This window comes from Triticum aestivum, chromosome 2D (assembly GCF_018294505.1).
Source record: "Triticum aestivum cultivar Chinese Spring chromosome 2D, IWGSC CS RefSeq v2.1, whole genome shotgun sequence".
NCBI classification, from domain to species: domain Eukaryota; kingdom Viridiplantae; phylum Streptophyta; class Magnoliopsida; order Poales; family Poaceae; genus Triticum; species Triticum aestivum.
Window position 1 is genome coordinate 384,643,776 of NC_057799.1, and position 17,640 is coordinate 384,661,415.

General features: G+C 49.4%; 1 protein-coding gene across 1 annotated transcript in view; it reads left to right on the forward strand.

Annotated features, from left to right (window-relative positions):
• Positions 1–16,211: 16,211 nt before the first annotated feature.
• LOC123053304 (trans-cinnamate 4-monooxygenase-like) overlaps positions 16,212–17,640 on the forward strand; it is a 5,211-nt gene continuing 3,782 nt past the window's right edge. The window contains exon 1 of the mRNA XM_044476766.1: positions 16,212–17,090. Coding sequence (XP_044332701.1) covers positions 16,306–17,090 — 785 coding nt within the window. The 5' untranslated portion in view covers positions 16,212–16,305. The remainder of the gene's footprint in view (positions 17,091–17,640) is intronic.

A 17,640-nucleotide genomic window follows, 5' to 3' on the forward strand; every position in this document is an offset into this window, starting at 1 on the left:
CCTCAAGCTGCTGAAGAAGAAGAGGAAGATGATTCTGTTGTTTTGAGGAAGCTGAAGCCCAAGATCCCTTATCACAATGATGCACACCCAGTTGCAGAGAACATGAAAATCAGGAAGGATTCAGGATTGAGGCTATGGAGAGAGTCTGATCCATATGCCACCAGGAGAAGGACTGCTGTGGACTACAGATTCCACACTAAGGAACAGCAGGACTTCTATGAGACTGTTTTACTTGACAAGAAGCCCATAGTGTGTGACATGAGATGGGTTGATCGGAAATTCATTAAGGAAAATGAGGATCACTTCCCTGGTGTATATGACAGCGTCAAGGCATGTGGAGTTGATGAGTTTGTGGCTCAGAAGTTCACGAAGTGGAATGATGAGCTCATTATGCAATTTTACTCCACTTCACACTTCTATCCAGATGGAAGGATTGTGTGGATGTCTAAGGGTACTAGGTACCAGTCTACAGTTGAAGAATGGGCCAAACTCATAAATGCTCCTGAGGAACATGAGGATGACTTGGATGTCTATGCCAAGAAGAAGAAAGACCACAACTCTATGGCCAATATGTACAAAGAGATCCCTGATGCTGCTTTGGACACACATAAGTTTGGATCTGTACACTATTTGTTGTCTGGTCTGCCAACAATCAATTGGATTCTGAGGCACACACTTCTACCCAAGTCAGGTGATCACAAGATGATCAGAGGACATGCTATCAACTTGCTGCACATATTTGATGTCCCACAAAAGTTCAAGGTTATGAGCCTGATTGTGGAAACAATCAAGATGACTGCAGCTGATCAGAAGAGAAGTTGTGGATATGCCCCACACATCCAGGAGCTCATCAACTCAAAGATGGGCAAAGGCAAGTACATCTTGGACAAGGAGAATCTACCCATCTATCCTGAATTTGAGGACAACACAGTTGTCATGACTGAGAATGAACCATCATCTGTGCAAGCACAAGAGAAGAAAGCCAAAGCTAAAGCTGAGAAGGCTGCAAAGATGCCAACTGTGGAAGAGGCATCTCAGGTCTTCTTGAAGAGCAAGCAAGACCAGCTTGGATATCTGATCCAATCCACTCTGAGGATTGAGCAGGGCCTGGCCACCCTGACCAAGAACCAGGAGAGCTTGGAAAGGATTGTTGAGACAAAATTCTATGACCTTGATGTCAAGATCATAGAGATCCAAACTGCAGTTGAGAAACTTCAGGAGGAAGCAGAGGAGAAGAAGGGAAAGTCTACCACAGATGCATTTGCTAGAGTGCCCATAGGACAGAGATCTGCTGCAGTGCCAGTGCCAGACACTAGAGCTACAGCATCAGCACCAGCAGCTACAGCTCCAGTTCCAACTCCAGCAGCTACTCCACCAGCTCCAGCCACTTCATCAGAAGCTTTCGTCCTTGGCGTTCTCTCAACACCACCTCCCGAAGATCAAGCCTGAGAGTCGTTTAGCACTATGCATTTTCAAACTTTTTGATAACTTGTTGCCAAAGGGGGAGAAAAATGTATAGATCATAGGCTTCGAGAGAGAGAGAGTGTTGGTTTTTATCTCTCTTTGCACTCTTTTTGGTTGGTTTGAAACTGCTTCGAGAGAGAGAGTGTTAGTTTTTATCTCTCTTTGCACTCTTTTTGGTTGGTTTGAAACTTGTGAGATACTTATTCAAGTGTTTGATCATATGCTACCCTTAATGCTTGTTGGATAATGCTATCTTTCATATCCTATTATGATCATTCACTTTGCTTGGTGATGAGTACATGCTTTTAATCTCTATCATTTTGAGTGCTCCACCAAGATGTATGTGACATGGAAGAGTAACCCATGATCCTAATCGATTGTGCATTTGCATTCAAAAGCAAATCTTAAATAATGCACAAATTTAGGGGGAGCTCTTGCTTATCACATACTTCTCAAAGCGACGATGTTTTTCAATCTTATTTATCATTTGTCGAAGCTTTGATCTATATGTTGTCATCAATTACCAAAAAGGGGGAGATTGAAAGTGCAACTATCCCTGGGTGGTTTTCGTAATTCCTAACAACATATAGCTCATTGAGCTAATGTTATTCCAAGATAAATATTTCAGGAAAGATCAATGATTGGCATGGCATGGATTAGAAAGTGGACCCTTCAAAATGCTAAGGACAAAAGATTGGTTCAAGCTCAAAGCACAAGACTCTACATTTTCTATTTTAGTGATCCAAGATCACATTGAGTCTATAGGAAAAGCCAATACTAATAAGAAGGGATGAGGTGTTGCTTAATGAGATTCTTGCTCAAAATGCTTAGTGATATGCTCCAAAACCCTCCACTACTTTCTCATATCCACATATGTCCTAAACCAAAAAGTCCAACTCGGCCCCACCGAAGTTTCACATCCGGAGCCACCGAGTTCAGTTGACATAGCCACTGCCAGAAACCCTAAGCAATTCAGTCTCACCGATAGGGATCTCGGTCTCACCGAGATGGGGTTGCAAACTCTCTGTTTCCCTTCGTAAAGTTTCGGTCAAACCGAGATGAGCGATCGGTCCCACCGAGATTGCAATGCAAACTCTCTGTTTCCTTTTCGTAACGTTTCGGTCCAACCGAGATGAGCGAATCGGTCCCACCGAGTTTGCTTGACCAACTCTCTATTTGGCTATTACCAAAATCGGTCTCACCGAGTTTGTGTAGGTCTCACCGAGTTTGTGTAATCGGTCTCACCGAGATTACGTTATGCCCTAACCCTAATGACATTGGTCCCACCGAGTTGACATGTCGGTCCCACCGAGAATCCTAACATTCACATTTTGAACTGAATCGTTCCAACCGAGTTTAATGATTCGGTCCCACCGAGTTTGGTGATTTGTGTGTAACGGTTAGATTTTGTGTGGAGGCTATATATACCCCTCCACCCACTCTTCATTCGTGGAGAGAGCCATCAAAACATGCCTACACTTCCAATACATATTTTCTGAGAGAGAACCACCTACACTTGTGTTGAGGTCAAGATATTCCATTCCAACCACATAAATCTAGATCTCTAGCCTTCCCCAAGTTGCTTTCCACTCAAATCTTCTTTCTACCAAATCCAATCCTATGAGAGAGAGTTGAGTGTTGGGGAGACTATCATTTGAAGCACAAGAGCAAGGAGTTCATCATCAACACACCATTTGTTACTTCTTGGAGAGTGGTGTCTCCTAGATTGGCTAGGTGTCACTTGGGAGCCTCCGACAAGATTGTGGAGTTGAACCAAGGAGTTTGTAAGGGCAAGGAGATCGCCTACTTCGTGAAGATCTACCCTAGTGAGGCAAGTCCTTCATGGGCGACGACCATGGTGGGATAGACAAGGTTGCTTCTTCGTGGACCCTTTGTGGGTGGAGCCCTCCGTGGACTCGCGCAACCGTTACCCTTCGTGGGTTGAAGTCTCCATCAACGTGGATGTACGATAGCACCACCTATCGTAACCACGGATAAAAAATCTCCATGTCAACATTGCGTTTGCTCCCTCAAACTCATCCCTTTACCTTCATATGCAATTGTTTTACATTCCGCTGCTATACTCTTAGAATTGCATGTGTAGGTTGATTGCTTGATTTGTGCTATGTTGCTAAAATCTGCCAAGAACTAAAATTGGGAAAAGGCTAGATTTTTATTTGATCAAGTAGTCTAATCACCCCCCTATAGACATACTTCCGATCCTACACGTCAGCACGACGGCGTGGTGACGATGATGATGTTCTACCGACGCAGGGCTTCGCCTAAGCACCGCTACGATATTATCGAGGTGGATTATGGTGGAGGAGGGCACCACACACGGCTAAGAGATCCAAGGGATCAATTGTTGTGTCTCTAGGGGGTGCCTCCCTCCCCGTATATAAAGGAGTGGAGGAGGGAGAGGGGGCCGGCCACCCTTGGCGCGCCCCATGAGGAGTCCTACTCCCACCGGGAGTAGGACTCCCCTCTTCCATGTTGGAGTAGGAGAGGAGAGGGAAAGAGAGATAGGGGGAAAAGGAAAGGGGGGCGCCGCCCCCCCTCCTTGTCCAATTCGGACTTGGGAGGGGGGAGGGGCGCGCGGCTGCCCCTTGGCCGCCTCTCCTCTTCCACCACTTGGGCCCATGAGGCCCAATAACCTCCGGGGGGTTCCGGTAACCCCCGGTACTCCGGTATATATCCGATAACCCCCGGAACCATTCCGGTGTCCGAATATAGTCGTCCAATATATCAATCTTCATGTCTCGACCATTTCGAGACTCCTCGTCATGTCCGTGATCACATCCGGGACTCCGAACTACCTTCGGTACATCAAAACACATAAACTCATAATATAACCGTCATCGAACTTTAAGCGTGCGGACCCTACGGGTTCGAGAACTATGTAGACATGACCGAGACACGTCTCCGGTCAATAACCAATAGCGGAACCTGGATGCTCATATTGGCTCCCACATATTCTACGAAGATCTTTATCGGTCAAACCGCATAACAACATACGTTGTCCCTTTGTCATCGGTATGTTACTTGCCCGAGATTCGATCGTCGGTATCTCCATACCTAGTTCAATCTCGTTACCGGCAAGTCTCTTTACTCGTTCCGTAATACATCATCCCACAACTAACTCATTAGTTGCATTGCTTGCAAGGCTTATAGTGATGTGCATTACCGAGTGGGCCCAGAGATACCTCTCCGACAATCAGAGTGACAAATTCTAATCTCGAAATACGCCAACCCAACAAGTACCTTTGGAGACACCTTTAGAGCACCTTTATAATCACCCAGTTACGTTGTGACGTTTGGTAGCACACAAAGTGTTCCTCCGGTAAACGGGAGTTGCATAATCGCATAGTCATAGGAACATGTATAAGTCATGAAGAAAGCAATAGCAGAATACTAAACGATCAAGTGCTAAGCTAACGGAATGGGTCAAGTCAATCACATCATTCTCCTAATGATGTGATCCCGTTAATCAAATGACAACTTATGTCTATGGCTAGGAAACATAACCATCTTTGATCAACGAGCTAGTCAAGCAGAGGCATACTAGTGACACTCTGTTTGTCTATGTATTCACACATGTATCTTGTTTCCGGTTAATACAATTCTAGCATGAATAATAAACATTTATCATGAAATAAGGAAATAAATAATAACTTTATTATTGCCTCTAGGGCATATTTCCTTCAGCCAAGAGCCATCAACTTATTCTAGATTTACTAGTGAATCAAAAACTCCTTTAGAGCTTATTTTTCCGGGTGTTTGGGGTCCTCGACTCGTTTCTGTAGGAAGATAAAAGTATTATGTGAGTTTTATTGATGATTTTAGCAAGTCCAGTTGGATATATTTGCTTAAGAATAAATCTGGTGTGTTTGAAAAAAATCATCTCTTTGAACATGTTGAACGTCTCTTTGATCTCAAGATCCTTGCTATGCAAACCAATTGGGGTGTTGAATACCAAAAACTCCATTCTTTTTTTGAGCGCATTGGTATCACTCGGCATGTATCTTGTCCTCATGCTCATCAACAAAATGGATCCACTTATCAGAAACATAGACATATTTTGGAAGTTGGCCTTTCACTTCTTGCTCATGCTTATATTCCTTTGAAATTTTGGGACGAGGCATTCCTTAGGCCGTCTATCTTATCAATCGTGTTCCTAGTAGGGTCATCAAAAATCAAACTCCACTAGAACGCCTTTTTGGCACTAAACCAAACTACACCTTCCTTCAGATTTTTTGTTGTGCTGTTTGGCCCAATCTACGCCCTTTCAATAAACACAAGCTTGAGATTCGTTCGAAACACTGTATATTCTTGGGGTATAGTAGCCTTCACAAAGGTTACAAATGCTTGGACGTCGCTTCTGGTCGTATATATGTTTCTCGTGATGTGGTTTTTGATGAACAAGTTTTCCCATTCGCAAAACTCCACCCCAACGCTGGTGCCCAACTCAGCAAAGAGCTTGTTCTCCTACCCTCCTGTATGACACGAGAAAATATCTAACTCTCCGGGAGAAAGGAAGGGGAGTGTATTTCTCTCTTGTGCCAGGAAAGGGAAAAGTAAATATGCGGGCGTGCCAGTGTACCGTAGTACACAAAGAAAATGATGCGGGAAACGAGTATTTTATTAATCTCATTGGAGAAAACAAAATTACAAGATCCCGTAAACAAAAAGTACGCTCCGTGGCCTACTAGCGCGGCCAGCCTGACTGTGGCGATTGTGGTCTCCTGGTTCCCGGGGACTCGGACGGCTCCCGGTTAATTACTTCCGCGGGTTGCTCCACATGATACCTCCGATTAAGTCGTGTGGTCGTCTTCGCTTCGCGTTCTCCATGCATGAGGATGGTGGCGTGTGTGAGCGGCGGCAAAGCCCGTGTCCTTGTCGGTACACGCGCCGCATGTAGCGTGGCCTTAGCGGTGGCCACGCCCGCCCTCGCCGTCGTGCCTCGTCGGTCTTGGCGACGTTGGAGTAGTTGGGGTTGGGGCAGCATTGGTCGCACTCGGCTCAGACTTCTCGACGACCAATAGCTTCGTTGGGTATGCAAGGGGCTACTCCTTGCGGGAGTAATGGTTTCGGGAGACCGGCGTCATTATAAAGACTGACGCGCGCTCACATTGGCGTGGCCGGGGTGGTTGGCACCTCGTCTCGGCTAGACGCCGAGTATTCGGCGGTCCGCCAAGACAAAGGGGGCCGCCTCACGAGGCCGTGGAAAGGTGGAGTTGTAGAGGCCGCGTCGCCTTGGGCTGGTGCTGCGCCAAACGGTGGCCTGTACGCCGGCGACATCGTGGACCTGTACGCCAAGGATTTGTTCGCCATGGTGGGTGTGCCTCTCGAAGGAAGGACCGTTCTTGTACTGCGTCATTGCAGACTCCGGATCGGACAAAGATCTGTACGCCATGAAGGAAGAAGCGAGTCTCGGGCTGCGTCATCAGCGAGCTCCGGTACCGCCGCCACATCTCCTCTGAGAAAGCATGGCAAAAGTCCTATACGCCAGTGCACTTTGGCTATGAACCTGTTCATCGTGACCTGTTCGCCGAGGACATGTACTCTGACATGAATACGTCGTTGGAGGAACCCGGCTACTCCCAGGTCATCTCCAACATGTACGCCGAGGTGTTGGTACTCGTGTGAGATGTGTGGCCCGGCGCGCATGCCATCGCTGTGGACGCGTCTTCCTATTTTCCTTGATGCTGCTGCGGGCACATCTGCACCTAGGGGTGTGTGTTGCCCCTACCAGCGCATCTTCAAGCTCGAACATAGGTCAGAACCACCTCTAGTGTGGTGCCTCCGTTTAGCACATCCTTGGCGACCTCCACGACGGCCGCATACTGCTACATCTCCTCTCGTACATCCGTCCAACGTGCCACAGGGGTTGGCAGAGTCTGCACCTGTACCTGAAATAGAAGACGATACACACGTACCATTGAGGGAAGCTAGCTCATCTGGTTCTGCACGTCACGCACGTGGGTTGGCAGAGTCTGATCTACAAAAGACACACTGCCTCCTCCTGGCCCGTGGGCTCGCGTATGCGAGAGCGCTGCGTCGTCCGGGGCCTTCTCCTCTGGGCGCGTCATCCGCCGCCTTCGGATGTGTGATGACTCCATCCTCCCGTCCGGCTGCGTGCCAGATGAAATCTGTGGGTCGCGCACAGTTCTTCATCCGTGTGGAGACGCTGCCGTCCCACGGGTGCATCTCCTTCCCTCCACGGCACGGCTACGTGTGTGTCGCCATCGCCAGTCGGCACATCTTCGAGCACGGACAGGGTGTCCCCGCCACCGTCGCGTCCTCTCACCGGTATTCTCACTTGTATACTTGCACCGTCGCGAACGAGGCCACCGTACATGCCGGTGCCGTGGGCGCGTCTCTCTCGGTTGCGTGCGATCTGGTCTTCTCTCCGTCTCTGGGAACCTGCTAAGGAAATGAAAAGAAGAGGGTTGTTGCATGTGCATGCATCGCGAGCCCGGCATGCTCCTCGTGTACGAGGCGTCCTGCAGCATATCTCCCATGTGTGTTTGTGCCTCTCTCTCTCGGCTGGGCGCGCCCTCCGATATCTTCGACGCTGCCACCAGGGGCGCGTCTCCACCTTGTCTTCTATCCTGATGTTTGTGCGTGCGGGCCTCCTCCTCCTCCTCCTCTTTCCGGCTGTTCTTCTTGTGTGTAGCACCTGATAGACGAAAGACATAGTAACAAATAGAATTAGTCAGCGGGGCTTAGTCCGCTCCCGTTTGATCATCTCCTCGGGCGCCTGCATGCTCGCCATGGGCAGCCCGCCGCCGTGGCCAGTGTCTCTTCCTCCTCGGCTTGCCATCGCTTCCATCATCTGGTGCATGGTTGGCGATCACGCGGCCGCGCCTCCCTAAGCGTTCCTTCTGGATCCCTCCCGGTGCCTCCTGGTACGAGTCCTGATGGATGGATGTATGCCACCATCTTCAAGTCCTCTCGACGGTGCTTCCTTGGGTTCCCGCCTGCCACCCGAGTCACGCAGGAGGAGCTGCTGCAAACCTCCATGCCCGGTGCTGCTCCTGGACCCTTGTACGTGTATGTGTTTCCTCGCCTGATACACGATAGATGGATGAATGTATTAATTGTTGGTTAACCTGAGAGATGATACTCCATGTTGTATCTTGACACACGCTCTTCGGCAGGCCGATCACCACCAGCGTGTTCCGCTTGCTGGCCGTCCTCCTTGTCACCGGCGCAGCCGCCGGAGAGGCAAGGGTATGTGTGTGTGCGCGAGGGCGCCAGCGCTGGCCACGCGTCTTGGCGTGTGTTGCTGCCACAGCCGCACGCGCTGCCGCCGGAAAGGGCCAGGGCGCGTGGGTTGCCCTTCGGTCCCTCAAGGCTCATCTGCATGTCGATGTTGTCGCCATCGGGTGCGTCTCTTCGTGCGTCCCTCCTTCCTGCTGCTGCCCCCTTTTTCTCCTTGGCTTGGTGTGTGTATTTATATGCAGGAGGTGAACACCTCGGCGACGGGAGACGGGTCAAACGTCCCGATTTTCTTGCACTAGATATGGATGCAATCTCTTATCAGCTCCGCCGATGTTTATCTTTCTTTCTTCTTGACGCATATCCCTGCATCAATAAAACAGATCTCTTACGTACATACCTAGCTACCCGGCTGCCGGTGGGTCATCTGATCCATATACGTGACGATCAGGAAGGCCGAGGTTGCTCGATCGCCATCGTCGCGCTTATCTCTGGAGTTTACTGGCTGAACCGATTGCGCGTATTTGAGTACGTATACGCGCGCTTGCCGGCCGGTATATGCGAGTACTCAAAGAGATACGTATACTGCATGTTATATTGTACGGATGCCATGGACGTGGATTTGGCCTTTCAAAACGTAACCTGCATGTGCGTGTGGGACTACACCATATAGCATCTTTTTTTTTTCAAACTCACCATATAGCATCTAATGCAAGTATACATTATTGGTTTGTACGTGGGCAAACTCAAAATGCATGCATGCAAATGGTTAGCTGCGTAAGTGTGTACTTATCAAACATAGGCTTGCATCACCTGTGGTTAAGAAAAATCATTCACGTCTAAACTTAAAATTCTGAAATAGAAAGCACAAAAACACGTTGAACACCTCCCATCTTATTCCATCCCCAAAATTTGTTCCCGGGGGTGTAGCAGATCCTACTGACCATGAATCAATGACTCATAATGCCTTTGATCAAAACTCTACTAAAAGTGAGCAAGAAAACGGAGAAGAAACAGGTGAAAATTCGCACGATTTGAAGCTGGACACAGGAACTGCAGGAGAAGCCACAGAAAATCCGGCCTCTAATCCTGGCGTGGATCAGGGCGGGATCCCCTCGGGATCCACCGCATCAGGCGGATTGCCTACGGGATCGGTCCCGTGCTCGATTCGTCCGCCACGCGGGCCGCACCTGTGGCGGGGCCAGGCGGGCCCTCCTCACTACCCAGGGCGGGGCCAGATGCCCCCTCCCGTGTGGAGCGGGTGGGGCAGCGTGTTTGGACGCGAGTGCGCTGCTTCCCGACCAGCTGCTGCCTGCTAGCCTCCAATCCGGTTGCGCCACGTGGCAATTTCGGGAAGGGGGCGAGTATGTGCCTGTTGACCTATTTCTGCCACTGCAAGAATCTCAACAGGAGTTTTCCAGCGGATCCTATGCGGCCTCTGGATTCGTTGTGTCTTCTTCATCAAATCGCCTTCAACAATAAGTTTTACGTCCAGCTCCGCCTCCTCCTGAATGCTCCCACACCGAGTCACAGAGTGGTGTTAAGCCTAAAATGATGGTTGTATTTGTTGGGGCTCTTTTTGTGCCACAGGTGAACCGCAAAGTTTAGGAGAAGCAATTGGTAATCCTCGATGGAAGAAGGCAATATGAGGAATATGCAGCTCTAGTGAAGAACAAAACATGGTGTTTGGTTCCACTAGTCAAAGGGAGGAATATCATTGACTATAAGTGGGTCTACAAGGTAAAAAGAAAATCTGATGGCACTATTGACAGGTACAAGGCACGTCTAGTTGCTAAGGGTTTCAACCAGGGGTATTGGATTGACTATGAGGACGCATTTAGTCATGTAGTAAAAGTTACCACTATTCGTTTAATTCTTTCAGTTGCAGTATCTAGAAACTGGTGTATGCGACAGGTAGATGTGAAGAACGCATTTTTGCATGGTGTTCTGAAAGAGTAAATGTTTATGCAACAACCTCCTGGGTATGAAAGTGTAAAAGCACCATGTCATGTCCGCAAGCTTGATAAGGCACTGTATGGACTAAAACAAGCACCTAGGGCTTGGTACTCTCGATTATCCTCAAAATTACAAGCCCTAGGATTTTCTCCTTCCAAGGGAGACACCTCACTGTTCTTTTATCACCGGCATGGGATAACCATTTTTATGCTTATTTATGTTGATGAAATTGTTGTTACAAGCTCGTCATCTGAAGAAGTTGAAGCTCTTCTCAAGGATTCGAGCAAAGAGTTTTCTCTTAAGGATCTTGGCAGCCTTCATTTCTTCCTTGGAATTGAGGTAAAGAATGTACAAAGTGGAATTGTGTTATCACGGGATAAATATGTGCAAGAAATACTTCATAAGGATGGGCATGCAAGGATGTAAACCATCACCAACACCCTTATCAACATCTGAAAAATTGTCTCTTCATGATGGAGAGGTTCTTGGCGCAGAGGACTCCACCATGTATAGGAGTATTGTAGGAGCATTACAATACATGACACTACCAGATATTTCATACTTAGTAAATAAAGTTTGCCAGTTCTTACATGCTCCTACTAGTGTATATTGGATAACAGTCAAGAGGGATACTTAGATATCTTCAAGGTAGAAAGGGTCATGGGCTCAGACTTGAAAAGTCAGATTCAATGCTAGTAAGTGCTTTTTCAGATGAAGACTGGGCAGATTGTCCTGGTGACAGAAGATCAACAAGAGGCTTTGCAGTGTTTCTTGAAAGTAACTTGATCTCATGGAGTGCTCGTAAACTACAGTATCTAGATCAAGCACAGAAGCTGAATATAAGGCTCTAACCAATGTGACTGCTGAAATTATTTCGGTTCAGAACTTGTTGATTGAATTGGGAGTTCATCATCCAAAGGTTCACTTTGGTGTGATAACCTTGGTGCTACGTATATGTCTGCTAATCCTATTTTTCATGCCAAGACGAAGTATATTGAGATAGACTAACACTTCATTTGAGAAAGAGTGGCCAACAAATTGCTGGACATCAGGTTTATACCCACTAGTGATCAAGTTGCAGATGGTTTTACTAAACCACTTACTTTGCGGCAGTTGGAAGCTTTTAGACACAATCTCAACTCAGACAGTTGTGATTGAGGGAGTTGTGATTGAAGGGGAATGTTAATAAACCTTCTAGATAAAGGCGTGTGTGTGCTTATAGCTATGTTATTATGATTTTTCCTTGGAGATCAATCCTGCACCGGTTGCCATGTAAATCTTCCATGTAACAGCTGGCCTCGGCCCCTATATTAACAAGCAACGCGTTCCTACAAGGCACGGGTTTAGAGCATCTACAGCTGGACTTTAAAAATCCGGCCCTTCAAACGCCCGCGGACGCGACCGGGCGCGTTCGCTAACAGTGACCGGTCACATCTCAAATTAGCCACTTTGCATCCACCTCTCTCATATTTCATTCCCTACATCCATATAAAGCATGCAAAAAAAACCTACGTACTATCCTAACTACTCTTCATCGTCGGAGATGTCCATGACAACGGTGCCGGACGCCGGCTGGACGGGCGGGCAGGAGGGCTTCGACTCATCCTCCTCTTGCTCGACCTCATCCATGTAGGCGAGTGAAAGAACATGCGGTACCCCCATGTTTGGTTTTGGTAATTGATGTCAATCTCTATGGACTAATGGTTGCCTTGAGTTATATTTGAAGGATTTGTCCATAGGCATTTCTTGAAGTCCATGTGTTGGTTTCAAGGAGTTTATGTGGTGACCAAGGTGTTATTAAGGAATTATCCAAAGATTGGTCATGTGAGAGTAGAACTTATTGCAAGCATGTCTTGACGAAGAAGATTGTGTGATCATTCATGTTTACCTTCAAGACATCATCCAAATGAAGAGAGTTGGAAAGAGTCAAGGTTGATCAAGACTAAGTCAAGAGTGAATCAAGTTGATCAACACACAAAGCGCACAAGATGTACCGAGAGGGATCAAGCGATCCCATGGTGTGGTAAGCATTGTCGATTACGCTTTGTGTACTAACCCATGATCTTCGTGAGAGTTCTTTGTGGGGTTAGGTTGCGGTGTGCAAGTTCAAGTGAAGCATCATGAAGAGATCAAATGCTTGAAGCTTGCCGTCCATTGTGGCGACAATGGACTTGTGAAGATGTTGCGGTGCGCAAGTTCAAGTGAAGCATCATGACGAGATCAAATGCTTGAAGCTTTCCGTCCATTGTGGTGACAATGGACTGGTGAAGATGTGCGGAAGAGTGGCTCACCCATAGTGGAGTACGGGGGAGCAATCAACTAGTCTTCATCGAGCCAACACAACCAAGAAAGGTGGTCCAACTTGAGGGAGTCAAGATCGTCATCATCTAGCTCAAGTGGACCATGTGCAAGGCAAAGGTTTGCTCTTGATAGGTTTTCTATTTTACCGGTCTCATGATGGTAGTTGGGAGACCGGGTTATAGGATCGTTTGCCGTACTATCAAGGGGGGCTCTCGATGAGTAGCTTGATCGTATCGTTCATAGAGAGCTCAAACCATTGCATACTTGCATCATCTTTGTTGGTTCTTGTTTGGTTCTTCTCTTTGTGAGTTTTGGAGCTTATGGTCATCTTGATGACAAGCTCGAGTTCATCGAAAACGGAGTTCACTCGCATCTTCTATGATGTTTTCGATGTTGGAGGTTATGCCGGTTCTTCTCGGTTGGAGGTTTCACTCCTCTATTTTTTGGCATACCTCCCCTGCCTCTTCTTACTATAACCAGTCGTCGTTTTGATGCTACTCGTCTTTCTCAATCCAACAAGCTTGAGTTTGCTCAATTCGGAGCTCATATGCAGAAGTTATGACAGTTTTGGTTTCCTAGCGGTAGTACCGCGGCCAGAGCGGCAGTACCGCTTATCGCCCCAAGCGGTAGTACCGCTGTCCAAAACGGTAGTACCGCCTATGGCCATAAGCGGTAGTACGGCTACGGTTCCGCGCTGGTACCGCCTCGATTTTGGGTCTTGCATTTTTCGTGTCGAGTTTTGCAGTAGTTGCACGGCAGTAAGGCACGGCAGTTCCACCTATAAGCGGTAGTACCGCCCTGATGGACGGTAGTACCGCCTATAAGCGGTAGTACCGCTCCGGTCGGGCGGTAGTACCACTACTGCATTTTTGGTCCCGTGTTCTGCTCCTCCAGCGGTAGTACCGCTGGGGTGCGCGGTAGTACCGCTTATAAGCGGTACTACCGCCCCAAGGTTCATGTTTGGTTGCTCCTTTTCCCTGCTTCTTCCGCCAGAGCGGTAGTACCACTCGTGGAGCGGTAGTACCGCTCGTGTGCGGGCTGAGCACATAACGGTTGGATTTTTCCCCTTTTATAAAAGGGGGTCTTCTTCCCCAATGAACCTTATCCTTTGAGCTCGTGTTCTTCCCCCATTGTTGACCTTCTTCGAGCTTGCTAACTCTCAATCCCTCCATGGATCCTTACTAGTTTTTGAGGGAAAAGAGAGAGGAGGTCTAGATCCACATTTCCACCAATCACTTTCTCCTCTATGTGAGGGGAACCCCTTGGATCTAGATCTTGGAGTTCTTGGTGTTCTCCTTCTTGTTCTTCCTCTCATTTTCTTCCCTAGCATTAGTTGCTTCGGTGGGATTTGAGAGAGAAGGACTTGGGCACTCCGTGTGCCCTTGCCATTGCATTTGGTGCATCGGTTTGAGTTCTCCACGGTGATACGTGGAAGTTACAAGTTGAGAAGCTTATTACTCTTGGGTGCTTGGTGCCCTTGAGCTTGTTCCTCTTGGGTGCTTGCGCACCCTAGACGGTTGGTGGTGTTCGGAGCTCAATCATTGTGGTGTAAAGCTCCGGGCAAGCGTCGGGGTCTCCAATTAGGTTGTGGAGATCGCCCCGAGCAATTTGACGGGTACCGGTGACCGCCCCCAAGGGTTGCCAAAGTGTACGGGTTCGGTGACCGCCCCCAAGGGTTGCCATTTGTACGGGTTCGGTGACCGCCCTCAAGAGTCCCTTAGTGGAATCACGGCATCTTGCATTGTGCGAGGGCGTGAGGAGATTACGGTGGCCCTAGTGGCTTCTTGGGGAGCATTGTGCCTCCACACCGCTCCAAACGGAGATTAGCATCCGCAAGGATGTGAACTTCGGGATACATCGTCGTCTCCACGTGCCTCGGTTATCTCTTAACCGAACCCTTTACTTACGCACTTTACTTTGTGATAGCCATATTGTTTCTTGTCATATATCTTGCTATCACTTAGTTGTTTATCTTGCTTAGCATAAGTTGTTGGTGCACATAGGTGAGCCTAGTTGTTGTAGGTTTTGTGCTTGTCAAATTAACCGCTAGGTTTATTCCGCATTTGTTCAAGCCTAAACCGTAATTATTTTAAAGCGCCTATTCACCCCCCCTCTAGGCGACATCCACGATCTTTCAGCGAGCATCTCCGCCTTCTCCGCGGCTTACTGCGCCTCCATCTCCTATCGGCGACGGCGTCTGGCCTCCGCAGCCGACTCCGACCTAAGGGAATCGAGAATGGCTTGCTGCTCCACCTGCAGATCCGTGTTGCCAGCGTCCCCCACATCCTCCTCCTCCAGCTCATCCTCCTCCTCCTCCGGATCCACTGCACCCGGAGGTAGCCCACATCCTCCTCCTCCGGCTCATCCTCCTCCTCCTCCTCCTCCAACTCCTCCTCCGGATCCACTGCACAAGGAGCTCGAGCCGGTGCTCCGGCGTAAAAAATGGATCGCTCCTCACCCGACGGCGTGGGGACATGACTACTGGGCGGACGGATGGAGTGGAAAGTGGCGACGGCGGACGGGAGGAGGAAAATGTGGATGTACGATAGGGTTTTGATGCCGCCGGTCGATTTAAATCGCAGGGCTAGGCACTACGCGGCCCACCGGAGCTGCACCACACGGCGCCATCGCGATGGAGGAGACGAGCTTCAGACCGTCGTGTTTCAGGGCGTTTCCGGCTGGGACACCTTCGTCAGTCCGACGTGCCGGGCAGACCGGGCGCCCCATATGCCGTCTATATTTGGGTGAATACGAGAGGTGCCGGTCAGCACGAGCGTTTAAGACACGTTTAAGGCGTCCGTCTAAATTGAAAAATCGTGACTGATCAGTGACCCGACGGTCCACCCAAATGTTTGAGAAGGGTTGAAGACGTCCCGCGGTAGATGCTCTTAACCCTTTTCACATAGGCGATAAGACTTTTTGCGTAGCGTCTCGGGGGCGAGTGCCCACTTCAGACCGATTACCTCCTCGACGACCGACACTGCTTCCTCTACTTACTCTGAGACACATGGCCACGTCATCTTCATCGCCATGGCCAACGCGTTGTTGCGCCTGAACATCCATGCATGGTTACCATGTTGTGTAAAGACAAGACACGCGTAATTACCACGGGTATTTGCATCCTTGCTTGTACCTCAGTACATCCATGCTCTCCGAAGACGAGACACGCGTTCCCTCAGTTTCGAACTGTCAACACGCGTCCCGCCCGCCCGCAAGGGTCTCCAACAATTCATGTTCCACCGCTAGCTTTAGCTACGACAATACGACATGCTGCTGATTTAAATTTCTGGAAGCAAGCGGGGCACCCTGCTCCCTTAGTCCGCGGTCCGGAGCTCACCAGCTCGACCCATCACTCCATCCACCATGGACCTCCTTTTCCTGGAGAAGCTCCTCGTCGGCCTCTTCGCGTCCGTGCTGGTCGCCGTCGCCGTGTCCAAGCTCCGCGGTCGCAAGCTCCGGCTGCCGCCCGGCCCTGTCCCGGTGCCCATCTTCGGCAACTGGCTCCAGGTCGGGGACGACCTCAACCACCGCAACCTAGCGGCGCTGGCCCGCAGGTTCGGAGAGATCTTCCTCCTCCGCATGGGCCAGCGCAACGTGGTGGTGGTCTCCTCCCCGGATCTCGCGCGCGAGGTGCTCCACGCGCGGGGGGCGGAGTTCGGCTCCCGCGGCCGGAACGTGGTGTTCGACGTCTTCACCGACGGGGGCCAGGACATGGTGTTCGCGGCGTACGGCGACCACTGGCGCACGATGCGCCGCGTCATGACGGCGCCCTTCTTCACGGGCAAGGTGGTGCAGCGGCACCACGCAGGATGGGAGGCCGAGGCCGCGGCCGTCGTGGACGCCGTCCGCGCCGACCCCGCCGCCGCCACCGGCGGCGTCGTGCTCCGCCGCCACATGCAGCTCATGATGTACAACAACATGTACGGCCTCATGTTCGGCCGGCGGTTCGAGGGCCTGGACGACCCCCTGCTCCTCCGCCTCAGGGAGCTCAACGGCGAGCGCAGCCGCCTCGCGCAGAGCTTCGAGTACAACTACGGCGACTTCATTCCCGTCCTGCGTCCGTTCCTCCGCGGCTACCTCAAGATCTGCAAGGAGGTCAAGGACGCCCGCCTCAAGCTCTACAAGGATTGCTTCGTCGAGGAGAGGAGGTGGGTTTTCTTCTAATAATAATGATGACACTTGGATATTCGGCTATAGATCTTGTTCGCCACTCCACACACTAACACAACCTCTAATCAATAAAGATTTTCTAGTAAATCTCTAATCAACATGTTCAATGGGAAGGGACCTATTTTATCTCTAATATAATCAACATGCATGTTGAATATGAATGGGCCTACTTTCTATACTAACGGAGGCTCGTGGCGGAGGCTCTGTGTGCTACTCCTAGTAGCCGTAAACAATAATGGAATCTCACACACGGAGACAAACTTATGCGGTTTTTATACTACGTGATTCGTTGTAGTGTGTTAGTTTCGAGGCAAGGACAAAAACATTGGACTACTGGACTGTCACTGCAATTTGGGAGGGAGACAGATGTTATTGTCGGGGGAGATGGCAGTTGCATGTTTGCCATTACACACGCTTTCGCTCTGGACCGCAACTACATATTTTCAATTCAGTTTCAATATGGAATTTTTTTTTTCTAAATTACAAAGCACTCCCTTCGTCCAAAATTACTTGTCTAAAAAATGAACG